General features: G+C 38.3%; 2 protein-coding genes across 3 annotated transcripts in view; both read right to left on the bottom strand.

Annotated features, from left to right (window-relative positions):
- The window catches only part of LOC134542827 (uncharacterized), a 99,999-nt gene that overhangs the window by 45,219 nt on the left and 27,048 nt on the right, over window positions 1-27,732 (bottom strand). The window lies entirely within an intron of this gene.
- On the bottom strand, window positions 441-27,723 carry LOC134543154 (uncharacterized). 2 transcript variants are annotated; one of them, XM_063388013.1, is made up of 3 exons: window positions 27,667-27,723; window positions 1,523-1,906; window positions 441-918 (listed from the first exon to the last, which is right to left on the bottom strand). In XM_063388013.1, the coding sequence occupies exons 2-3, from the start codon at window positions 1,883-1,885 to the stop codon at window positions 553-555; spliced, it is 729 nt and encodes a 242-aa protein (XP_063244083.1). In that variant the 5' UTR covers window positions 1,886-1,906; window positions 27,667-27,723; the 3' UTR covers window positions 441-552. The 2 variants fall into 2 exon arrangements, with proteins under 2 accessions (XP_063244083.1, XP_063244084.1); XM_063388014.1 differs by having other exon boundaries at window positions 1,523-1,910; window positions 27,671-27,716.

A 27,732-nucleotide genomic window follows, 5' to 3' on the forward strand; every position in this document is an offset into this window, starting at 1 on the left:
AGCAAAATCATGTGTTCTCATGTTGCAAATACATTAATAATACATAATACCGGCCAAATCTGTTCTCCTAATTTTGGTGGAATTTTCAACTAAAATATTTATCCTTCGTAAGTTTATTGTTTTATTGATGTACATAGAGCATGTGTAAGTTTAAACTGTAAGTAAATCAGTCACCACGAACAGTGAGTATTAATTCACACCCTGGGTCTTGTGTAATTAAGGCATGGGTGGAGCCTGAATATCATCCTAGTGGGTGGGAGCAACGGGGTCATCAATAAGACAAGCCCTGGAAATGACCATGCGGAATGATCACACTGCTCTACTGGCAGTTGGTGCCCAAGACAATATCTCTTCAAAAATTATAACATTTCATTTTAGCCCGAGGTTCAGAGTAAGGGTCGCCCAGCCAGCATAAGACTGTGTATTAAAATACTACCACCTTTTCAATCAAGTACATAATTTTTTTATTAAATTACATAATTTCTGTTTTAAATGTGTAAGCAATGCATGTACAAAGAATTTTATATATCATCGCAGATGCTGGAAGACTCGTTAACCTATCCTCTTGGCCATGAGTATGACACACTTGCTGGTTATTCCCGGGAACACCTCATTGCCGTCCACCCTGTAGTCCTTGTAGTCGATGCGCGCCAACTTCTCGAAGCCCTCCCTGGTGGCCAGCACCTGAGACTCTATGGCGGTGAATGCAGTCACCGTCAGCTTCACCCCCACGGCCCGGCCCACGTCGAACCTGGCCTTCAGAATCTCCTTGCCCAGCCCTTGGCCTTGGAACTCCTTTGCCACCGACAGTCCCATGGCCGCGATGTACTCCTCCACTCCGTACTTCTCGAAAGGGTCTGCCAGGGAGTCCAAGTCGTCCAGAAGCTTCACGACCGACTTCATTACAACTCCTTCGTACTACGAGAAATAGGAAAATTTTCAGTTGAAGTCTCAACTGTATCGAAATATCAGGTACTAACATATAGATTATAGTTACTTTTGAAAAAGTCATTTCGCATGAATCACCTTAGGATCCAGTGGCGGCCTTAGACTTTATTGGGCCCTGTGCCATTTCATTTTAAGGGGCGATAATATTTTTGATAGTGACCTTACCAGGGGGAGGGGGACACTGTTGGGCGTGGAGGATTTTGAAATCTGCAAAAGTCTTTCTTTTTCCTGTACTATGAATATTTATGCCTCTGTATGAATGCACCACACACAGTTAGGTACAAATCCATATGCATAAATATAAAATATAAAGGAGTGTAATGTCTGAGAAAATAATAACCATAAAAGCATAAGAATTTATCATGAATTTGTTTTTACAGTTCTAATGATAGCTTGTAGCAGTTGGAAATAAATAACTATTAGACTGAGATCTAAAAAAAGAAAATTAACACACATCACTATAAAATACAGTTAGTATACATCGACTAGTGATAAAATTATTACCAGACGAGGAAATGAGTAAAATATAATATTTATACTCTATTTAAAAAGAGAATCAGTTTTAGGAACTCACCTCGTGTTTCACGCTCTTCTCGGCTCGGGTGACGACGCCCAGCATGTTGGCGCCCGCGATCCTGGGCCGGGGTCCGTCGTCCTCGAGGAAGGCGACGACGGCTATCCTCTGGGCCAGCATCTCCTCCCAGAGGCCGCGCAGATCCTTCACGCTCGCCGAATCACTGTTTATGTTGAGGCACTTGCAGAGAGGCTCATTATGCATGAAGTGCTCCTCCATGAAGTCCACTAGCTCCTCCTCGCGGTCCTCAGGAACGTCCTGGATGACGAAGGACGGCACCTTGCCATCCACCGGCTTCCTGCCGACCGCTCGCCGCCACACCTTGGGGTGCGGCACTGAGTCGGGTCTCTTCCAGCTGGTCATCGTCCTCCTGGGCTGCTGCCTCTACCTGCACACAGAGAGCAGTTATACAAGGACACAATGTCCTTCTGGGCGGTTACCGCTACCTGCACAACCTTGCTCACAGAGAACAGTTATACAATAACACTGTGTCCTCCTGGGATGCTGTTTTTTTTTTCCCTCTGCACAACATGACACTCAAATAACAGCTATACACTGACTCATTGCCCACTTTGCCTATAGAAGGATGACACTATTCGAAGAAGCGTTAATGGGCCCGCCAATTGTAGCCAGCACAAGTTTATTTTTACTGTAAAAGTGATGGAGGCGGCAACCGGTAAAAAGAGCGCATAGACCTTTGTGCCCTTTTTCCGACCATCTTTTTTGTTATTCTATCAAGCCATAGTGGTGAGAAAACATTGTGAAAATTTCAGTTCAATATCTCAACACTAGAGTTCAGTAACACAGTTTTTGTAAACACGTGTTTCATAGTCGTGGACATGTTGAAACAAAACATACATTGATACATTGTTCTTTTAGTTTGTGCTTTAAATGTTCTCTATTAATTAACTACAGTGATGTATATAACAGAGCCGGTTGAAAAAACAGACGGATGACGCATAGGTATGTAAATAAGGAACAAGAAAGTACAAAAATGAGTAAAGATCGAGGTGACGAGTATGTTAGGCAAAAATGTGAAGTAGTTCCATCAAGATGTTTTACATTGGTTGTGAATGTTGTATAAATAGATGTTAATAACATTTTCCACTTCAATACCAGTGTAACGTACGTATTTGACTCATCCTACAATGGGCCAAATAAGTCACTTAAAGATGCCTACCTATCAGTTTGTATGACTCTGTCTACTATTATCAACATTGGTAACAACCAAAAGAAAACTGTCCTCTTTCCCACTGTTAGTGCTTGTAAAATATATTATGTAAGAAGTTTGCGTACACAATTCGTTCAAGGAGACTGTGAATCAATTGAATAAATATTGAACGAGCCTAATCAGTAACATGTCACCTTACTTTTATGTTATCAGCATATTTCATTTTTTAGGCCTCTTTAAACACCTATAGTTATTTTTCTTCCACGTAGGTACTTATTTATAAAACCAATATATTTTATACTTTATTATTGTACAATAAATGAAAATTAATGTTTTGAGATCTTACAATACACATTATTTTAAACCTAACCCCTGGTTGGAAAATGGCACATAATATACTTATTTTATTTAACTGTTTAATTTAAACTAGAATTTTTAAGATCAAACACACAATACAAATAAAACTTAAGTAGTTATAAAACACTTATGATACAAAATGAAATAAATCATTTATATCTTAAGAGTTGTAAGTGTTTAAATCATTAAGGCTCAATATCTCAAAATAATTTTTTGACATACATGACTCTTTTCCGGATGCTGCCGCAATTGTGGTTCGAAGGGGGGTGCGGAAGACTGCCATATCGTAAGACTACCATAATGTGAGTATTCCGCTTGGCCTCTTCGAAAAAGGCGGAAATGTACCAAACGGAAAAGTTCCATACATCCCAAGGACGAAACGGAATTCTGCCATATTTTCTTACACCCTCCATGGAATGAGTACAACAGCATTGCCCTCGAAGTAGTGTATAGAATACTCGGTAGGCAGCGCTGTGAACCCTCCAACTATTTCTTAGGTTAACTTAAATGCTACAGATAGCGCTTCTGACGGTTACTTTCTGTAGTTCCAATATTAAATCAACTCAACAGATTGCACACTAATAGAAACAAATGTTTCCAAAAATGGGTTATAGTAAGCAGCATTGTATACGTATAACCGCGATCTGTAAAAATAAAAATATGGTAGTTTTCAATTATGTCACTTTTCCTCATGTTTTGACCATCGGGGACGGGGGACTGAAGACTGCCATACTGAAACAATTCCACCTGGGAGCGACGGAAAACTACCATAAGATAAAACGTGACCATACAGTCCTAATACTCGAACGAAATGAGTAAATTATGTATATTATCTTAGAAAGAATTTGTATAAATAAACAGCATACAAAGTCTTGATTCTAACTACTGTTTTAACTCCAGGCCACTAGTTGAAATGAAATGTAATCTAGTGACCGAAAATCACAATTCCCTGACAACCGACGGTTAAGTAAGTAAAATATTGCATTATTTATATCATATGTCTGAAATGCCACGTCCGATTATCACCATCAGGTGTATTGTCATCTATACTACTGAGTTTATATTATGCAATGTCTATCAAAAGAACAATAAAATAAACTTAAGCAGTAATGATTTCACAAAAAAAAAATATATTTTTTACGTTACTACATCATTAATAACACCCACATTGGGGTTCATTTTCCGTGGTCTGATTTCACTATTAACTTACTTTTCAATGGATGTGGTGTTGTTTTTGTCATGTTGGGGATGTTACTGTATTTTATTGTGATTCCAGCATTATGTTTTTAGCATGTGCTGTGAAAACTATTAGAAGAGTATTTTAACTATATATGTACAGAAAAAACAATCACAGCATTTCCAACCTGTGAACTGTGAATACGGAATATTTGTTATACGTTACTTGAGAACGATTTACGTTTGCTGTTTAAGTTTTATTGATTAAGTAGTTGTGAAATTAGACCTATATTTTAACTGCCTCAATTACTAAGAAATCATTTAGAAATGCTGTAATGTGCTGGTTAAGTGAAAACATTTCAGAACATTAATTTATGAAAGTATTGAAATCATTTTTATGTATGTTTACCAGGGGAATAGCCTATTTACGATATTATTTTTCTTATTCTGAAATGCTTGCTTGTCCGTAAAAATATTAATAGCGAGATCAATGCAGACGGCAAAACACAACGCCACAATATAGCGATAATTTGAGAGGAATTAGCCATGATCTACTGTACGGATCCGTCCTATCGAGACTCACGGCCGTTGGTTTCACGTTGTAACACCCCTCGTGCCTCAAAATAGAATTATTTGGAATTAATTAAAAGAGCCTTGGAAACAAGCTGGGAAAAAAAATACGTTAAATGAAATGATTTACCAGAGGCGACACGAGGTGGGAACAAACACAATTTAGGAACTTCCTGTAACAAGCAAAGGGGAAGTTGGAGGATCGTTATAATCAATAAAATAAAAACTACACGATTAACTTGATCTATAGTTTCCCTGTTTTATTTGCCCTGATGAATATCATGTTTCAATTATTTTAACATACATACAAAAGATTTAACAATTTTCCAAGATTAACAAAAGGAACACGAAATTGGGGCCGGCCCGGCTTACTGAGCATAATTAACATTTTTAGTTTGAACTATAAACATTTGCATTATGAGTTTTACACCCAAAGTTGGATGGATCCGAGGATTACATTGATAATGAGTTCGATTAGTTTTACATTTTCTTGAGAAAAACACTGGTCGCTGGTGGGTTGGTCATCCGGTGAAGATAGTTCGTAGCTAGGTAAGGGGGAAATGTTGAATTTACATTACCACCCGGGGTCTTCAAACGATCACTTCGGGTGGTAGAAAAGTTTCTTCTAATGTTTCTTCCCACGGAACAGGGAAGGGGGGGAGGACACGAGATGAGAGCATCAATCTCTCCCGGTCATCGAACCCTGTCTGCAACAGTCCAAATCAAAACTGATTAGAACTGGTATACAGGCAGTCTATGGGGCAGAAAATGCCCGGAAAACAAATTTAAAGGGAAAAAGGAGGGTTCGCGAATTATCACTCACCAAAACAGGGGAGTTGCCCAGCACACTGCAGTCGTGGAGTCAGCCAGGCTCGGGAGCTCGCGAATTGCGCGGCAGGACGCGGATGATTTCTTCATAATAATAAATTTCAAAGAGGAAAATTTCTAAGGCAAATAACTAAACTATGCAGACAGACTAATCTACTAAAATGGACTTGAGGGATAGCATCCCTTATACAAGGCGACTACATATTCGTTAACGGTCGGATGAAATCTACCCGATTCGCCGATACTCGAGGGAGGTCTGTCTGCAGCCGCGACGCGAGTTGATCTGTCGCACGGTAAACGGCGTCTCGTAATTAAAAAGTGCCCACCTGCTCTAACAGGTGGAAGGGGGTGGTGTCTGGCCCGCCGAAAAATACCGAACTTGCCCGAACGCGGGCAGAAAAAAAACTCTAGCAGGAGTCTTGAAGTTGGCCACACTGGGCGACCGTAGAGAACTCTGTCGGAGGCGGCTGAGTTGAAAGGAATCGACTCGCGCCGGGCGTCCATATAACTCAAGGGAGAGCGGTGCTGCTCTCTGGTGCCCTAGCGGGTAGGCAAGCGGAGAAGTTAGCGACTTGACCGCTAGGAATCGCTTGTGATCAGTTTTGGCGCCCTCGCTTTACGAAGAGACCTTGGAAACGGTCACCGGTGTCCAGGGGGTTACGACCGGTCATTGGTCTTACTTGGAACTGAGAAGGGGGGGAGGTGGGGGTAAAATGCAACGCTGATGGGAAACTACGCCCCGTCGTGGCTACAGAGGGGCGAATATAACACTACGACGTGATGAAAAAGGCGAATCTCAGCTCGTCTCTGCGAACTGGTCGCCTGCAAGCTACAGGCTTGCCTTTGCAGTTAGGGTCACGAAGAGAAATGATATTACAGGCTTGAGGCGTGACTGAAGGCGGGGGAAATATTAGCCAGAATGCTAGCCTAGCATGAGGCTGGGAAAGAAAATCAGCTCGCCTTTGAGAACAGAGGCTGAGGGCCTGGCCGTAAAGAAAATAAGATGAGAGAAAAAAAAATAATAATATTTCCAAAATATTTCAGATTACAAAATTTTTAAATAAAACGTGCCTAAATACTTAATACACGGCACAACGTGAAACTTATACGTCAGCGAGTCGCTTTTAGTGTAATGGTTTAAAATAAAAACAATAAAAACGAGAAATTGACTACGTACTAAAAATTTTAATTCAAAACAGACACTAAATTGTAGCTTACTATTCATTTCAATTAACATGTTTAACATTGGCCTGTGATATGATAAATGCGATACCGAAGGCATAATATAAAAATTAATGTTTTTTGGTGAACGTACAATCTGTATTTCCCAGTGTTGTCAGTTCTCTATACACAATCACACGAATCAACGCGCTATTACATCTGAGTCGTGAGCTACACTGAACAGAATTTTTTTTCCGAACCTAAATTAAAACTAAGTGTATTGGGAGGTCTAGGTAAGGAAGACTTAAGTGCGTCTCAGGCCGAAGCCTATATAGTTAGGAAAATGTTAAAGCAAAATGATACTGACCTTTTCGTCAGACTTTTTCTGGTACCCATATATTTCGCTGTGATTTTTAAGACGTTTCACGTCAAAATGATATGACAATTACGAGTCGGGATTTGAACCTATGTTCTCTGGAATACGAAAATAGTGTCTTACGACTCGGTCCAGAAACTTCGATAGTGTATCTTTTCTCATCTTCAGATTACATTGTAGTGATTCCTTATGCTACAGGCGTGAGTGTACGATTATTTCATAACAGTATAAATACATAGTTTCATACTATAGTACTCCATGTAGGCTATCATCACATGTCTTGAAAAATTATTGACATCTAATATTATAAGTACAACTATCAAAAATTACGGTCTCCAAAATTTTAATTCACGTCGTTTGAGTATATAGTGTACTATTGCGTGTAACTACATACGATTTACCATGGGTGTAGACAGTATTTGTGGAAGGGGAGGGCAAAATCCAGTCCCTCCGGAAACTCTTTTACAAAGATAATGCTTGGGAATAAATTTTTAGGTTAGTTGACGATCCCTTAAGATTTTTTTTTTTAAATTCCTGCCATTGTAATTTTTGTAAAATAAAATTCTTTGTCTAAATAAATCTGGCAACCCTACGCTCTTGACACTTATTGCTACAGAAAAAGGTTCATCTTTTGAATAAGCTTCTCTGCACTAATACCTGTGCCTTGTTAACAGAAGTGTAAACAAATATACACATAAAACAAACAAAACACAAATCTGTTTAAAGAAAGTCAGTCTCTATGTGAATATCAACAAATTCAGTGTACTTCATTAAATAAATTTCCACTGACAAACAACATTTTAAATAATAGGTAAATTAATTCAAGATGTAGTTTCGGATATACGCCATTATCTACTAATTAAACTGTATGTCATGACAAACCTCAGTCTGTTTGTGCATTAAGAAGGGAATAGATCTCTTTCCCGAAACTGTGTTAGTCTGCGCTATAATCGTTGTGGTTTTCAAAATATGTTTTTTCGCTCAACTATTGCTTACGGTGTTCGTCTACTTCACTGTCATCACTGTTTATTCACATCGCTGGGTTCACCCGTGCGTCTCTGTATAGCCGTTTATTCAATTTTTATCTGTTAAGTTTTATCGTTGAGCTATTCTTTTTTCCGTTGTACATCGTAAATTTTCTTTGTAAATGTAACAGAAATATTCATGTAAACTGACATATTTGTACATTTACATGAAAATAACTGTATCACTACAGGGGCGCAACAACTACATTTCCAAAGGGGTTGGTGGGGGGGGGGGGGCAATATACATTTTTATAAAGAATCATTGATCCCCCCTATTGAAGCGGGGGGTCCGGGGGTCCTCCCCCGGGAAAAATTGTATTTCAAGGTGTAAAATGGTGCTATTTAAGCAGTTTTATTATCTAAAAATTGATTACACAGTACTTTCTTTGCCCCTTTGGCCCCCACTTCAAGGTTTCAGAGGGGGGGGGGGGCAAAATACCCTTGCCCCCCCCCCCCCTGTTGTTGCGCCTCGGTATCACTACAAAATAGTGTTACCATTTATGTTTCGTGTTGCCCCCAGTACCTCCAGTATTTAGTTATTTGTAAACAGTTGTTTGAATAGTTTTCCAGTATTAACTGCGCATGTTAAGCACGGTAAAACAAAAGAAAGCCAAAAGTAATATAAAAAAGTTAACTTTTCTTTGGCTTTAAAACCAAATAAATAAAATGTTTATACAATAACTTAATGCTTGTAAAGACACACATATTTCAACTAAACAAACTCTTTTAAATTCTAATAGGTATTTATTCAAAATAACTTTACCATCGACAGTGCAAGCTCTTACATATGTTTTCACTTGTCTGTATTTCTATATAATTATTGTTCAGCGGGACTGTAATTTTGTTTGCAGAAAATCAACTAAAAAATTGCCAGACTAGTTATACAAATTATATTTCACCGTTATGAAATTACATAAATCATGCTGGACGAACAACATAAGAACACATAAATTTGTTCGTTACCGTGGTTAGATGTTACTGCACGTGTTAATGACACACGAAACTACAGTAAACTCTTGGAATAACATAATGTCAGTGTTAAGAAGACAGCAAATATCCGCTCTACCACTCTGCTTCTGGGGTAGAGCGCCTGCCTTGTGACTTGTAGGACCCGGGTTCGCGCCCCGGCTCCTCCAAGGCGGATTGCCCAGACAAAATGGTGGCATTTTCTTTGGTAGGAATACAATCCCTTGCAACAAGTAAGGCTACCAAAGAAACGGTGGATGGAACAGAAAAAAACCTTCCAGGTTTCTTTTCTTGGGCTCCCCATGCGGTGGCCATTCCGGGGGTTTCTCCGGGAGAACGGCAAAAATATATATACATATATATATACATATATATTGACGACAGTCGTCGTACCCTCCCAGATACAGAGGCCGTACCTGGCCACCGACGCGGGCCTGAGGGGGCCTGTTTTCCCCCCCAGTGAACCCCAGTGTGTGCGACGGCCAGGGACGCACCCGCGTGCGCCCTAGCATGCCAACGAGTGTTTTTCTATGTGACTTTATCTTTTATTTCAGTGTGTATATATTTGTAAACGATTAAGGGATTTGAATGTGTGTAATTAACTTATTTTATTTATTATTCATTGTGCAAGTTCGCTGTGTAATTAATGTCTCGTGTATGTCTTTGTAAATAATTCAATAACTTTTTCTGAAGTGTTTCGCCGTAGTATGTAATTGCAGCCTGGCGCGCCGCGGGACGGAGCTCTCTCCCACGCCGGCCGATTTTCCCCTCCCTCCCCGCCACCCGCGGGCGCCGGCCCGCGGGCGAGCGGGGAGAGGCAGTCGCGTCCTGGTCTCGAGCGGAGACAGACGTGTTCGTTGCTCCGCGAGCCGCGCACGTTGCGCTCGGGATTGAACGTTCGCTCAGTCCGCAGTCGGTCACGGCAGCTGAGCTGCCACCGCGAATCAGCTTAGCATTGTTAACTTACGAGTCATCGGGAGACGTGTCTAGCGGGCAGTTTCTACAACGCGAACGTGGTGCTACGAGTCTCTGAACTTTTCGCCGTCCACGGAACATTACGTAACGGGCCGCGTATGTACAGCGCTCCGTCTTCGGGCCCTCTCTCACTGGGTCAGCCTAGCATTAATAAACTTTACGATTCGCGCCGAAACGTATTTGAGAACCGCCCCGTCATCAGGGAGTCCGTGTCGCCGTGGTAGGGCACTTGTTCCGCGACGGTTCCGCCAGGCTGCGGCAGGACTTTATAAGCGTTAATAAAAGACGGCTCGTGAAATTCGTTAATGCCGTGTTCTGCTTGCGACAACCTACCAACATTCCTCGCAATCACTTCACTCTCCCTCCAGGTCCCGCCTTTCCCGGTCCCGGCCACGTTGGCCTGGACCCACACCTCTCCGACGAGGGCAGTACGGGCATAACAGGACATTTATTTCAACGGGAAAACGGGGACCAGAAGCCGAGGGACGTCAATATATATATATATATATATATATATATATATATATATATATATATATATATATTAGTTTTGAAGCGTTTTAGCTTTTAGTAACTGTAGCATTATCATTCCACCATGTTATAAATAAAGCTCAAACAAAAATTTAAAACATAATTTTTTTTTTTTTGCTTTTGTACATAAAATATTTGAATTAAGTGTGTATTAGTCAGTGAGTGATTGTAATACTGTTGTTGTGTGTTCAACCATTTATCGGTATATATTATCTTGAAGTATTATTGACGATTAAATTCTAGTCAGAAACCTTTGTTTTGTAGTATTTTGGAAGGTTTTGACGAAAAAATATTTATAGGTAGGCCTACATGAATTTTATTCCTAAAAATATTATTAGTCTAAAACCACATGTTTAACAAACGTTTTTTATATGTGTGTGTGTACCAGTATAAATCCAGATGTAAATAAAATATTCTATTTATTTCAACATGAGAAAAGCCTTTGATACTTTCCAACATAATCTTATGATTAAATATTATCAATTTCAGTCCTCATCAAGCAATGCGTGGTATATATGTTTTAATTATCTTACAAATAGACGCTTTACAGTCAAATTTGCATATATAGTTTCATGGCATTAGGTGTTCCGCAAAGTAGTAGTTTATCTTAACTACTCTTTAATAATAAATAAATTATATTCCAACTGTAATCAGAATTGATCAAGAAAAGATGCTGATGAAAAATATATATAGTATATAGTTTGTGAAACTATTCAGCAAGATATTTCAGCTGTCCGGATCTGATTTTAAAGTTAAAAAACGTCTCTGAATTAATATAGCACTTTTTTATAATATTTAGTCAAAAAACTAATTTAATTAATCAGAATTATCACATAGTAAGTTATGACATTAAACGTGGTGTTCTCTTTTAAGACCTTAGTGTTATATTGATGCCAAGCTTTTTTCCCACCAACATGTAGATAATACTATTAGCAAACATATGAAGATCTTTAGGTCTTATTAAATTCAAAACTTTCTCTGCATTAAATGATTTTAATTAGAAAAGAATTGAAAGTGTGAAGAAAAAGTTATTAAATAAATATTTAAAAATTTCAGGTATGTAAATAATTTTGAATATACTACATTCCTATATAACCTATTTGCATTTTCTATTTATTAAACGTTCGATCAGTGAATAACTTTTTATTATATACCTTTTATTACCATTTTTGTTGGTTCAAACATAATGGCTCGGTTTGGATTAAGAATTCTAACTTACAATTACAGAATTAGTGCCACTTAAAACCATTAGTAACTATAAAATATTGTAAAAAAATATAACTCCTTTTGAATAATCATTGGTAAAACTTTTGTAATCTACATATTTATTTTGTATACACCATTTTAGTTTCGGTTTAAGATTTTTGTGAAAACCAAAGTAACCAATTGGTTAACATGAACTTTATCAATCTTTATCTATCTGTGTGTTGTGTTGTTTCGTGTTTTGTAGCATTGATGTCTCAGTGTATGTCTTGTGTTAATGTGTTATTGTTGTTTTTTTATGTCACAATTCGTTTATAGGTGCTGTAAGGCACAACAACTGAATTTCAATTAGATCTGACAGTTTCAATAAAGCAGGACAATATGCCTGTGCAAAACCCATCAACATTCGATGTACTAGCCTATGTCTCCCCTAGATCGCCTGTGCTGCTTTCCCTGTGCCAACAAACTATATTGCACAAAATATTTCCCTCGCATTTCAGCATCTTAAAAACACATTTTGTAGACTTAAAATAATTTATTATAGACATTAGAAACCTTAATATCTGAGTTGTTTGTGTTCAGTCACCCTAATAATGAAAACATTACATAAGAAAATCCTTGAATATTTGCGTTGAATTTGCACTCATTAAATAATTATCTACAATTACTTCAATTATTCCAGTGTGCAAAAATGTAAATTCTATAAAGCATTACAATTTTACGACTAATGCCGTTTTCCTCATTCCGTAAAATGTATAAGAAATTTTGGCAGAATGGAATACTAGGTACCACAAAAAAAATATATATATATATTTAATCGTCGTAATAAGAAAAAGTGCTTCCTATAATACATTTTTGGAAACATGTTTTTTCTTCTCGTCCGCGATCTGGAAGTAATTTGTTATTGCAACTATGTCTGTAATCTTTAAAGTTAACCTGAAAAACAGCTAGAGGGTTGACAGCGCTACCTACCGAGTATTCACTACTTCGAGGGCAATGCTTTTGTACTCTTTCCATGGAGGGTGTAAGAAAATATGGCAGAATTCCGTTTCGTCCTTCGGATGTATGGCATTTTTCCGTTATGTTACTTTTTCGAAGAGGCCAGGCGGAATACTCTCATTATGGTAGTCTTCCGACATGGCAGTCTTCCGTCGCCCCGTTCGGAGACTGTTCTGGAATAGAATTTTAGAAACACCACGTCTATGCATGTGTTCAGTTACATCACTTTGTGGCCATTTAATGCACTTTTTTTACTGTGCAGATTTAAAGGTAATTTTTTTAGTACATAAGGCTCATTGACGAAAACGTAAAGTTTTTGGGCATAGCAATCGCATGCATTACGTAATTCACTAACTTTCGTCGAACTGCCTGGTACGCTTAACCTACATTTGTTGGATTGTTGGACTAGACTAGTGCATTTTCCCTCTGCAAGTAAATAAAATGTTTCTGGCACTTTGTAAGCACGGTTTAAAAAGAAACATAATTTTTGAAAGCCTGTGCACGTGGTTCGTCCTGGAACTTAATTTGCAGAAACTTTGGTTTGCTTAATGCGTTGCGTCCAGTTGCACGCGCGGGCTCTCCATTTTACTCCGATCTTGGTTGGTGCTACTACTATGCTGTAGACAGCTGTTTTCTACGTACATCGTCGTTAGGACTGACGTCAAGAAAATTATAAAAATTAAGTACTGCCTCCCAGTACAAAAGTTAAATACAGTTTAAGTAGTATAGGAATGTATGTCCTGGGACTGGCGCTGGCGCGTGGAGCCTGAGCCGGTGTCCGCCATATTGGATTGTGACTTCACGGCGGCCATCTTGGAGGAGTGTAACGGGACATAGCGTAACGGGACAAGTTTTACCTTGAACTTTGACCCTCAAAATTCGCCAAAATTGGGCAAAAATTGCCCAAAATTCGTCAAAATTTACATTTCTGTGGAAAAAAATTCCGCCAAAAAATCTCAAAAAATTCTACAATTCAAAAATTAGGATTTCGAAAATCCTCAAAAGTCGTTTTGCCTTAGAAAGAACCCAAATTACTTAAAGAGGCTTAAGCATCCATGTCTACAGCCTCTGATAAGCCTCTGACGTCATCATGGAATATGTCATTTTGAATAAAGACGTCACCGTTGCAATTATCGTTATGGTCGCCATCTTTAAATTTGGACGCCATCTTGAAAATCTTTAATTATTATCCGATTTTAATGGAAAAAATTCCAAAATTCATCAAAAAATTAACTTATTCGAATTCTGATTGATTATATCGATTACCGTCCTCGGTTCGAACCCGGTGAGTGCAAAAAAAACTAAAAATGGCGACAGGCTCCTTCCTCAATGGTGGATGCAGGCAGACTGACTCCTATCACTTTTTTTCAAAGCATATATATCGTCACCTAGTATGACGTCATGTCCGCCATCTTGAAAATCCATAATTTTAATGCTAGAGATTCGGGAAAAATTTAAAAATCATTAAAAAAATTAACTAATCGAATTAAATAATAAAAAAATCCTTATAACCACCGTTGCACTTTTCGTAACGGCCACCATCATTTAATCAAGAAACTGGAGGTCACCATCTTGTTTTCATCCGCTAGAGTGTGCTGATACCATGTTAGTATACTTAACTGGTCACCACACCTTTAACCTTGACCTTGAAATTTGACCTTGACCTTGAAATTTGACCTTCACCGTGAACTTTGACCTTGACCTTGATATTTTACCTTGACCTTTGACCTTGTCCTTGAAATTTGACCTTGACCTTGAAATTTGACCTTGACCTGGATATTTGACTTTGACCCTGAAATTTGACTTTGTCCTTGTCGACCATCATGGATTCGACATTTTATGTTCAGTACATGCTACCAGGAGCTACCACCTGCTGGAGTACTCCATCTTGTGTGTGTGTACTTGTATTATAGAGTACATTTCCATCTGGATAATTTTATTCTAACCCGCTACAGTGCAGTAATAATTTATTATAGAGGTGCCCCCCGCCATCTTGAAATACGGCCGCCATCTTGAAATCATGTAATAATGTAGCTAGAAAAGCGGGAAAAAATCCAAAAGTCATTAAATAAATCACTCATTAACTTACATATTGATTCGATCGATTCCTGTCCTCGGTTCGATACCCGATCGATGCAATAATGTTTAATATTATGTAAAAAATAATAATTTCAATAAACCATGTTCAACATACGTAAAGAGACTCTAAATCCTCTACAACCATCATCCCATCAGGCATCAAGACCAACATATTGGTAATTCATAATTTTAATGCTAGAAATTCGGGAAAAAATCCAAAATTCATTAAATAAATTTGTAATCCATATAATGATTGATTGGATCGACTAAGGTCCTTGGTTCGATCCCTAGCCGATACAAAACAACTTTAATTAAAAAAATACTAAAAAAGTGTTAGGTTTGAGAAAATAAAAACACCACAAGTTCTTTTAAAAAAATTTTATTACATAAATTCAATACACTACTACAAGTACAAAAAAACACTGACAAATTAGCAAAGCCTTTTGGATTCCTCAATTCAAACAGTCTTCTTATTGTACGGACTAAGCCTTTTACATGACTTTAAATGTCTATCCGATCCGGTCATCACCACAGCCACAGACGGACTGAAGTCCATATCACCAGGGTCTCACTTATATAGACTCATCAGCCGGTACAACACAAGAGTCAAAACAATAACCATGTTCATTATACGCGCACTTAACTTTCTCGGAGCATTTTTTATAATGAAGATGTAAGCTATCAAGACGTGAAATTAGTTTTTTTTTGCACTTATTGCACTGAAATTGTATTCTTTTAACATTACTAGAACAACTGCTTCTTTCATGTCTGCGAGCATTTGAGGTGATAGTAAATGATGCGTCACAGTATTTGCACTGACGCAATGTACGCTCTTCATTAGTTGAAGAATCCATTGCTGATGATGAAACTTCGGATGATGGTGGAACAGCACATATCGAAGTCTCCTCCAGTGTTGTCAGAGGCGTTGCCAACGGGATCTGCTCCAACATCGTCGGCGCTGGCGTCATGGTTCCCGTAGTCGATGGTACATCCTCCATCGAGTTCGACGTTAAAGTCGGTAAAGATGCCATCGAAGTCTCAAGAACAGGCAATTACACGACTTATGCACCAGAAGAAACAAACTAGGTGATCCGTACACCGTCGACGGCAGTAACAAACTGAGCGTCCTGCTGTCTAGGACTCGCTTATATACATGCACCGGATGGAATAATACGCTAGTCAAATCAAGAACAATTTATTATAATACTAGAGTCAAAACAACATTAAAAAAATAGAAGCACCATCAACAAAAAAAAGGCAGCACATTTGGAAGCACCGACAACGAAAAAGGCAGCACCATCATCGAAAAGGCCGCACATTTGTCATTGGCTCCAATATTCATTGGCTCCAATATTCATTGGTTCCATCAGTCTATTGATTCTATCAGTCTAGTGACTCCAACAGTCATTGACACCAACAGCCTTTTTCTTCATCAGCTCCAATGATATTTGGCTAGAATGCTACGAGTCTAAGAGACTATGAGGCTACAATTCTACGAGTGTACAAGACTCCTCCAACTACCTTCAAGTGTATAAAGCTCCAAATGCTCCAACAGCTCCAACACGCAATGTACGCAATGTACGCGCAATACACACAGTACACACACAGGAAACGGAACGTACACACAGTACACACAGGAAACGGAACGTACACACAGTACACACAGGAAACGGAACGTACACACAGTACACACAGGAAACGGAACGTACACACAGTACACACAGGAAACGGAACGTACACACAGTACACACAGGAAACGGAACGTACACACAGTACACACAGGAAACGGAACGTACACACAGTACACACAGGAAACGAAACGTACACACAGTACACACAGGAAACAGAACGTACACACAGTACACACAGGAAACGGAACGTACACACAATGACTACACTTCGTTCGCGCAGTATAAGCATTTAATGAGAACGAAGCACGTTTGGACGGAAATTATATAAAACGACAGCTCATTTAACGAAAAGGAGGCGCATTCTCTCGTTCATTCAACTTGGTAGGATGCAATCGTCAATTATAAGTTAGGATATAATCTCTCCAACAGTCTATGAATCCAACAGTTTATATTTCCATTAGCCATCGACTCCAACAGTCATTGACTCCAACAGTCATTGGCTCCAACAGTCATTGCCTCCAACAGCTCCAAATGGCTCCAACAGCTCCAAATGGATCCAAATGCTTCAAACGACCTCCAAATGCTTGACAGCTCCAAATGGCTCCAAATGCTCCAAACGGCCTCCAAATGGCTCCAACAGCCTCCAAATGCTTAACACATCTCCAAATGGCTCCAAATGCTCCAAACGGCCTCCAAATGCTTGACAGCTCCAAATGTCTCCAGCAGCTCCAAATGCTCCAAATGGCTCCAACAGCTCCAACAGCTCCAAATGGCTCCAACAGCTCAAAATGCTCCAAACGGTCTCCAAATGGTTCCAACAGCTCCAACAGCCTCCAAATGCTTAACTCAGCTCCAAATGGCTCCAAATGTTCCAAACGGCCTTCAAATGCTTGACAGCTCCAAATGCTCCAAATGGCTCCAACAGCTCCAAAAGGCTCCAAATGCTTCAAAAGACTCCAAATGCTCCAACAGCTCCAAATGGCTCCATCAGCTCCAACAGCTCCAAAAAAAAGGCTCCAAATGCTCCAACAGCCTCCAAATGCTTAACACAGCGCCAGATGCTTCAAAAGGCTCCAATTATCGCATCTGTCTTCGTCGGCATTTTCTCTTTTGCTCCCACTGCTCCAACAGCATTATGTTATATGATTCCATGGATACTTTGTTACGTAGCTACAGGTCTACGAGGTTCCAATGCATCATGTTTACGAAGCTTCCAGGACACGAGGCTACATGGCTACGAGACTACATGACTCTAACTGATTACAATAGCACCACTCAGTGGTGAGAGTTAGGTTATCTAATGCAAAGCAAATTGATGTAAGTAGTTCTGACTGTCATCAACAGATGTAGCCACGTGTTGCTTGCAGGTAAATATTAATTAGTTATTTTATGTGGGATGCGGGATGCTCACTAACGATCGCAAAAGAAGGAGGGCTTCGCTAGACACCAAGGAGAAGGAAGTTCGTCTTACATGTTAATGCTTCGCTGATGTCTCATGGCATATTATTTGACTGAGTAATGGTTGTTTATTTCTTTAATTCCACCTGGTAAAATTATTGCAAGTGTCAATTTATTAGCAGAAATTCACTAATTAAATGTAGCTCTGAATAAAATGACATGACTCATTAGGTAAATATCCTTCATGCAGAGATCGATTTCACACAAATAATCAGCAGCACTCAGAGAAAATCATTAGATGTCTAGCCAGGAATAACCAGAAGCACTTGGAGAAAACTATCAAATTATTAACAAGAATAATCAGGAGCACACGGAGAAAACGTAATGACAAGAATAATCAGGAGCACAAGGAGAAAACATAATAACAAGAATAATCGGGAGCACACGGAGAAAACCACCACACGTTTTCTTGATATCATAAAATTAGAGGGGAAAAAAAATAAAAAATAAATAAATAAAAAATTTAAAATAAAAACAAAAAATACATAAAATTCTGGCTTGTACTAGAACTCTATCTTTGCTCATCAATGAGAAGTTCACAAGCTAGCAGAATCTTATGTATTTTTTGTTTTTATTTTAAATTTTTTATTAATTTATTTTTTTATTTTTTTTTCCTCTAATTTTATGATATCAAGAAAACGTGTGGTGGTTTTCTCCGTGTGCTCCCGATTATTCTTGTTATTATGTTTTCTCCGTGTGCTCCTGATTATTCTTGTCATTACGTTTTCTCCGTGTGCTCCTGATTATTCTTGTTAATAATTTGATGGTTTTCTCCAAGTGCTTCTGGTTATTCCTGGCTAGACATCTAATGATTTTCTCTGAGTGCTGCTGATTATTTGTGTGAAATCGATCTCTGCATGAAGGATATTTACCTAATGAGTCATGTCATTTTATTCAGAGCTACATTTAATTAGTGAATTTCTGCTAATAAATTGACACTTGCAATAATTTTACCAGGTGGAATTAAAGAAATAAACAACCATTACTCAGTCAAATAATATGCCATGAGACATCAGCGAAGCATTAACATGTAAGACGAACTTCCTTCTCCTTGGTGTCTAGCGAAGCCCTCCTTCTTTTGCGATCGTTAGTGAGCATCCCGCATCCCACATAAAATAACTAATTAATATTTACCTGCAAGCAACACGTGGCTACATCTGTTGATGACAGTCAGAACTACTTACATCAATTTGCTTTGCATTAGATAACCTAACTCTCACCACTGAGTGGTGCTATTGTAATCAGTTAGAGTCATGTAGTCTCGTAGCCATGTAGCCTCGTGTCCTGGAAGCTTCGTAAACATGATGCATTGGAACCTCGTAGACCTGTAGCTACGTAACAAAGTATCCATGGAATCATATAACATAATGCTGTTGGAGCAGTGGGAGCAAAAGAGAAAATGCCGACGAAGACAGATGCGATAATTGGAGCCTTTTGAAGCATCTGGCGCTGTGTTAAGCATTTGGAGGCTGTTGGAGCATTTGGAGCCTTTTTTTTGGAGCTGTTAGAGCTGTTGGAGCATTTGGAGTCTTTTGAAGCATTTGGAGCCTTTTGGAGCTGTTGGAGCCATTTGGAGCATTTGGAGCTGTCAAGCATTTGAAGGCCGTTTGGAAAATTTGGAGCCATTTGGAGCTGAGTTAAGCATTTGGAGGCTGTTGGAGCTGTTGGAGCCATTTGGAGACCGTTTGGAGCATTTTGAGCTGTTGGAGCCATTTGGAGCTGTTGGAGCTGTTGGAGCCATTTGGAGCATTTGGAGCTGCTGGAGACATTTGGAGCTGTCAAGCATTTGGAGGCCGTTTGGAGCATTTGGAGCCATTTGGAGAGGTGTTAAGCATTTGGAGGCTGTTGGAGCCATTTGGAGGCCGTTTGGAGCATTTGGAGCCATTTGGAGCTGTCAAGCATTTGGAGGTCGTTTGAAGCATTTGGATCCATTTGGAGCTGTTGGAGCCATTTGGAGCTGTTGGAGGCAATGACTGTTGGAGCCAATGACTGTTGGAGTCAATGACTGTTGGAGTCGATGGCTAATGGAAATATAAACTGTTGGATTCATAGACTGTTGGAGAGATTATATCCTAACTTATAATTGACGATTGCATCCTACCAAGTTGAATGAACGAGAGAATGCGCCTCCTTTTCGTTAAATGAGCTTTCGTTTTATAGAATTTCCGTCCAAACGTGCTTCGTTCTCATTAAATGCTTATACTGCGCGAACGAAGTGTAGTCATTGTGTGTACGTTCCGTTTCCTGTGTGTACTGTGTGTACGTTCTGTTTCCTGTGTGTACTGTGTGTACGTTTCGTTTCCTGTGTGTACTGTGTGTACGTTCCGTTTCCTGTGTGTACTGTGTGTACGTTCCGTTTCCTGTGTGTACTGTGTGTACGTTCCGTTTCCTGTGTGTACTGTGTGTACGTTCCGTTTCCTGTGTGTACTGTGTGTACGTTCCGTTTCCTGTGTGTACTGTGTGTACGTTCCGTTTCCTGTGTGTACTGTGTGTACGTTCCGTTTCCTGTGTGTGTACTGTGTGTATTGCGCGTACATTGCGTACATTGCGTGTTGGAGCTGTTGGAGCATTTGGAGCTTTATACACTTGAAGGTAGTTGGAGTCTTGTACACTCGTAGAATTGTAGCCTCATAGTCTCTTAGACTCGTAGCATTCTAGCCAAATATCATTGGAGCTGATGAAGAAAAAGGCTGTTGGTGTCAATGACTGTTGGAGTCACTAGACTGATAGAATCAATAGACTGATGGAACCAATGAATATTGGAGCCAATGAATATTGGAGCCAATGACAAATGTGCGGCCTTTTCGATGATGGTGCTGCCTTTTTCGTTGTCGGTGCTTCCAAATGTGCTGCCTTTTTTTTGTTGATGGTGCTTCTATTTTTTTAATGTTGTTTTGACTCTAGTATTATAATAAATTGTTCTTGATTTGACTAGCGTATTATTCCATCCGGTGCATGTATATAAGCGAGTCCTAGACAGCAGGACGCTCAGTTTGTTACTGCCGTCGACGGTGTACGGATCACCTAGTTTGTTTCTTCTGGTGCATAAGTCGTGTAATTGCCTGTTCTTGAGACTTCGATGGCATCTTTACCGACTTTAACGTCGAACTCGATGGAGGATGTACCATCGACTACGGGAACCATGACGCCAGCGCCGACGATGTTGGAGCAGATCCCGTTGGCAACGCCTCTGACAACACTGGAGGAGACTTCGATATGTGCTGTTCCACCATCATCCGAAGTTTCATCATCAGCAATGGATTCTTCAACTAATGAAGAGCGTACATTGCGTCAGTGCAAATACTGTGACGCATCATTTACTATCACCTCAAATGCTCGCAGACATGAAAGAAGCAGTTGTTCTAGTAATGTTAAAAGAATACAATTTCAGTGCAATAAGTGCAAAAAAAACTAATTTCACGTCTTGATAGCTTACATCTTCATTATAAAAAATGCTCCGAGAAAGTTAAGTGCGCGTATAATGAACATGGTTATTGTTTTGACTCTTGTGTTGTACCGGCTGATGAGTCTATATAAGTGAGACCCTGGTGATATGGACTTCAGTCCGTCTGTGGCTGTGGTGATGACCGGATCGGATAGACATTTAAAGTCATGTAAAAGGCTTAGTCCGTACAATAAGAAGACTGTTTGAATCGAGGAATCCAAAAGGCTTTGCTAATTTGTCAGTGTTTTTTTGTACTTGTAGTAGTGTATTGAATTTATGTAATAAAATTTTTTTAAAAGAACTTGTGGTGTTTTTATTTTCTCAAACCTAACACTTTTTTAGTATTTTTTTAAATTAAAGTTGGTTTGTATCGGATAGGGATCGAACCAAGGACCTTAGTCGATCCAATCAATCATTATATGGATTACAAATTTATTTAATGAATTTTGGATTTTTTCCCGAATTTCTAGCATTAAAATTATGAATTACCAATATGTTGGTCTTGATGTCTGATAGGATGATGGTTGTAGAGGATTTAGAGTCTCTTTACGTATGTTGAACATGGTTTATTGAAATTATTATTTTTTACATAATATTAAACATTATTGCATCGATCGGGTATCGAACCGAGGACAGGAATCGATCGAATCAATATGTAAGTTAATGAGTGATTTATTTAATGACTTTTGGATTTTTTCCCGCTTTTCTAGCTACATTATTACATGATTTCATGATGGCGGCCGTATTTCAAGATGGCGGGGGGCACCTCTATAATAAATTATTACTGCACTGTAGCGGGTTAGAATAAAATTATCCAGATGGAAATGTACTCTATAATACAAGTACACACACACAAGATGGCGTACTCCAGCAGGTGGTAGCTCCTGGTAGCATGTACTGAACATAAAATGTCGAATCCATGATGGTCGACAAGGACAAAGTCAAATTTCAGGGTCAAAGTCAAATATCCAGGTCAAGGTCAAATTTCAAGGTCAAGGTCAAATTTCAAGGACAAGGTCAAAGGTCAAGGTAAAATATCAAGGTCAAGGTCAAAGTTCACGGTAAAGGTCAAATTTCAAGGTCAAGGTCAAATTTCAAGGTCAAGGTTAAAGGTGTGGTGACCGGTTAAGTATACTAACATGGTATCAGCACACTCTAGCGGATGAAAACAAGATGGTGACCTCCAGTTTCTTGATTAAATGATGGTGGCCGTTACGAAAAGTGCAACGGTGGTTATAAGGATTTTTTTTATTATTTAATTCGATTAGTTAATTTTTTTAATGATTTTTAAATTTTTCCCGAATCTCTAGCATTAAAATTATGGATTTTCAAGATGGCGGACATGACGTCATACTAGGTGACGATATATATGCTTTGAAAAAAAGTGATAGGAGTCAGTCTGCCTGCATCCACCATTGAGGAAGGAGCCTGTCGCCATTTTTAGTTTTTTTTGCACTCACCGGGTTCGAACCGAGGACGGTAATCGATATAATCAATCAGAATTCGAATAAGTTAATTTTTTGATGAATTTTGGAATTTTTTCCATTAAAATCGGATAATAATTAAAGATTTTCAAGATGGCGTTCAAAATTTAAAGATGGCGACCATAACGATAATTGCAACGGTGACGTCTTTATTCAAAATGACATATTCCATGATGACGTCAGAGGCTTATCAGAGGCTGTAGACATGGATGCTTAAGCCTCTTTAAGTAATTTGGGTTCTTTCTAAGGCAAAACGACTTTTGAAGATTTTCGAAATCCTAATTTTTGAATTGTGGAATTTTTTGAGATTTTTTGGCGGAATTTTTTTCCACAGAAATGTAAATTTTGACGAATTTTGGGCAATTTTTGCCCAATTTTGGCGAATTTTGAGGGTCAAAGGTCAATGTAAAACTTGTCCCGTTACGCTATGTCCCGTTACACTCCTCCAAGATGGCCGCCGTGACGTCACAATCCAATATGGCGGACACCGGCTCAGGCTCCACGCGCCAGCGCCAGTCCCAGGACATACATTCCTATACTACTAGTTTATTATGTTTTTTTTGTAGGTACTGCGCAGGGATCTAATAAACCTAACCATTTAAGTTTTATGGTATATTTTAGGAGAACTATTTAAGTATAGATTTTTGTGTAATATTGTTACGACCTATAATTGGGGGGGGGGGGGTGTTTCTGTCTGCGTTCGGTTCAATATAGAAAAAGATAGAGAGATAAATATATGAATAGAGAAATTGAGATAGATATAGATCTATATACAGAGGGATAGACAGAAAGATAGAGAATAAGAGAGAGATGTAGATATATGTTTTTATATGTGTACCGACTACAAAAAAATTTAAATAATTGAATGAGGCATTGCAACGCATGCCAGGTATTATCGAGTTATTTAAATAAATATTATTTAAAAGCCATTTGTGTTTTTCCTGGTGATATCAAGCAAATTATGATCATTCAGCGTATGGACGAGCAGAGGCGTTAGCATAATTCGTTTGCGCGAGAGGGGAGGTGGAGGTACAAATACTTTGCCAGCTGTTTGCTTTCCAATTATTTCAATATCTTGGTGGCAATGATAGTGTTTTTTTTCTAGAATTTTTTAAAATTTTTGTAGTAGGGTTAAGGGGAAATACCTATATCACTCCTTTCCTAGTTCTGTACACCCTTCATAGTAGGCGTAAAAAATAACTTATGGTTGGACTGTGTTTGCGGTAAACCGAAGCCTTTCGAGGACCTAGTGAAGAATTGTGCTTTCAAGACTTTGAATACTGTCACTTACAATTCCGATGGAGTGACTCAGTCTGTAGAATATAGTATCGAGAAACTCTATTAGGAAGAAGCAGACTCCAAAGATAAATTATCTGTCTATGATGGTTTCGGTGAACCGACTGGAACCAAAAATAAGTTAGTTCAAACCACTGCCGACATAAATGAATACCCTTAATACTCTTAATTTTGTATGCATAAATGTCATGTCTGTCAACTTAGCTGCCCGATGTCAAAATGACGGAAATAATAAATGCTTTAGTATAGTTTGTGTGGGTCAGTCACCTAATAAATATTGGTGCGGAATGCCAGGGATCGAACCGAGCATTCCATAGATCAATACGTAGTTGTTTTTTTTTAATTTAAATATTTTTATATAATTTTTCAAATACTATTTTAACTAATTTCCTCCCGTCGGGATCTAACCGGTGACTTAGAACTAGATGAACAAGTACCTATTCAAATATGTTCACATTCGTTAGAATAAATGTTATATCGTTATTTATATGCGCAAATATAACAGTTTGACGTAGCAAAATTAACAGTTTTGTTAATAATTTTACATGTTCAAAAGCAAACAGTAAAAATAAAATCAACCACTTTATTTAAAGCTGTACATTTTTTTCTGCAAACACTCATAAAATAATAATTATATAGATTTTAAGACATATTTGGGAAATAATTAACTACTGGAAAATCGTCCTAATAATTAAGTTCGAAGGAGAATGCAAAATTTTCCAAATATTTATATTAGATGCTCATAGTTTCCACCCTATAATTGACGCTATATAAATGAGACTAACTTTTTACTGCAAAAAAATTTCCTAAAGCAAGTTTTAAAAAAACGCAATTAAAAGATATCTCCCCCCCCCCCCTCCTTCCCCCCCCTTAAGAAACACACATAACAATCTACGGATACAAAATTTTAATTTCATATATTTATTTAATCCCGCTTAGATTCTTACTGTAATGTATCATTTCAGCGTGCTTCAAGCCCAGAGATGAAGCTAACTTGCGTCCCCTAAAATATAGATTGTTGTGTAGTGCTGTAGCTTCTCACTAAATTGAATCAAGGTTCCATTACCTTATTCGTGCGTAAAGAAAGCACTCCTGTAACTTCAGCAGCCTGCTTCCCCCAAATCTCGCTCACCAACTGCCCACGGACCGTTGCTGGAGTGAAGTCACGTGGCTTCGGTAGCGTCACGTCGCGTTAGTGGGATCGTGTGAAAATTTTCTGTTAGCGGTCTCGTCTACCACGTTGGTTATTTCAATTCACTAGTCATTAAGAAAACTTAAAGGCTACCCATTATCGTATATTTAATACGACAGCAGTCCGTGGTTCGTCACAAATCAAGTCACTGGATACGTAACTTTATCTTTCTAATAGCAGTAAAATGGATACACAAGTTTTTGACGTGACAAGGTCTAATAAATCGATGAACGCCGGCTGCATGCACGAAAAAGTGTCCGGTTACGCACACTGTTCCGTTACGCTGTGTGCCGTTACGCACATTGTTCCGTTATGCGGTGTCCCGTTACGCTCATTGTACGCTTGCGCCGCATGTATATCTCTTCCACTCGATTGGCCTATGCGTCCGAGGAGAAGAAAGACAGCGGCAGCACACAACTACATCTACAAGTGAACTGTTTCGTCGACAGTGAAAAGTTAATGTGGTTTTCATTGCTTATTACAACAACAATTTCGGCAATAAAGGTTAATTATTCTTGCATTTTAAAAATCTGATTACTAGTATAATTTAAATTATTTATTCTTTTATTATTAAAATAAAAACGATTCAATTTTATTCATAAAAGTATGCAATTATTTCATCAATGTTTTGTTATGACGTTGTCACGTTAAACTATCGTCCGTAAACAGACTTTACAGACATCAATTTTTTTTAATTTGTTATTTTAATCACTTTAATAACATTCTTAGCTGGTGACGGATTTCTTAGCTAAACATAACATGCAAGAGAACTATCGTGATAAAAACTACAGTAATAGATGGCAGTAATAAGAATGGAAAAAAAAAGTGCGAGACAGAGTCTTGCGTGAACGTACAATATTTCATGCGGATAAGCAAACATTCTTTCAGTCAAGGACGTGTCAATTTGGGGGGGGTGGGGGAAACACGTGCCTTCTCAACTTTTCGAAGTGGAAAAACAAAGAATAAAAAACTTTAGTTATAAAATTCTTAAATGATCCTCAAAAACTGTTGTTCTATATATATATATGTATATATATATATATATATATAATGTTCTTCCTTTTGTTGTTTATTATTGTACGGCACCATGGACCCTTCTACCTCATGAAACTGTTTACGCCCTTGTTTCAAGCGACGCACCAAGAAGCAGGGAGAACGACAATATTGTCGATAGTTGATATAAAATAATGCAATATTTTGAAGAGCGTGTGCGTCCCATGGCTCGTTAAAAACCGCCAAAGCCAGTGAACTCTACCCTCTTAAATATAACGCCAAGTGAATACACCAGTAGGAAGCAACGAAACATTATCATGTCAACTTACAGTAACCGTTAAATGTTTAGGGCCATTACAAATTTGTACAAACCGTTCGTTCCTGTCCTCAGGAACATTTGGTGCAATCTTTTAAAATACAATTTTTTTATCGTTTTTGCCATAATATATATTTTATTACAATTTAAATTATTTGAATCGGCTTATCTTGGTTTTAAGTTATACATTTTTACAGGTTACAATTAAAAAAGTAGTATTTTTTATATATTTTGCTAAGTTAAATAATATGTAGACACAATACATTTTCTGGTATCTTAGTGAGATTACTTCTTGATATGTATTTTAAAGTAACATTTGCGTAGAGATTTTTTTTTTTAAATGATTTTGAAAACAACTTCTGAAGACAAATCAACCTTAAATCTGAACTAATTAAAAAACAAAATATGTATATTTATGCAACTTGAACCAGCAAGACATGGTTGGTACACTCTTTTAAGCTGGAAAGAAACAAAGACACTAACGAACCCTGAAAACCTAATCTTACTGACTTAGTTTGTATGGAATATATATTTTCCACTTTGGAAAGTTCAAAGTGTATTTTTCTTAAAATGTTAATTTTTAAATTACTAAAAAGAATTTTTTTTCATTCTGTGTTTCAATTTTTTAAAATACATATCAATATAACTCTGATATACCAGGAGATTTATAGTAGCTACATGTTTTTTTTCCATAATATATGTACAAAAATTCTGCTATCCTTAAACCTGTAAATATTCATAACCTTCAAACGCATAAGCCGATTCAGTTATTTACATTTTTTTAAATGCTTAATGACAGCTCCAGTGGTGGAAAAATATATCACAGAAGATTGCGCCAATTTTTTAAGAATAGAAACGTATTTGTACAAACTTCTTTATGGTACTTAACTATTACTGGGTACTTTTTACGACCTACCTGGAAAGTTTCCCCGTTAACAGTTCGTTAGTAACAGCTCGAAAGTGTGGATGGTATCTCTG

This window comes from Bacillus rossius (assembly GCF_032445375.1).
Source record: "Bacillus rossius redtenbacheri isolate Brsri chromosome 9 unlocalized genomic scaffold, Brsri_v3 Brsri_v3_scf9_2, whole genome shotgun sequence".
In the NCBI taxonomy this organism is placed as follows: Eukaryota; Metazoa; Arthropoda; class Insecta; order Phasmatodea; family Bacillidae; genus Bacillus; species Bacillus rossius.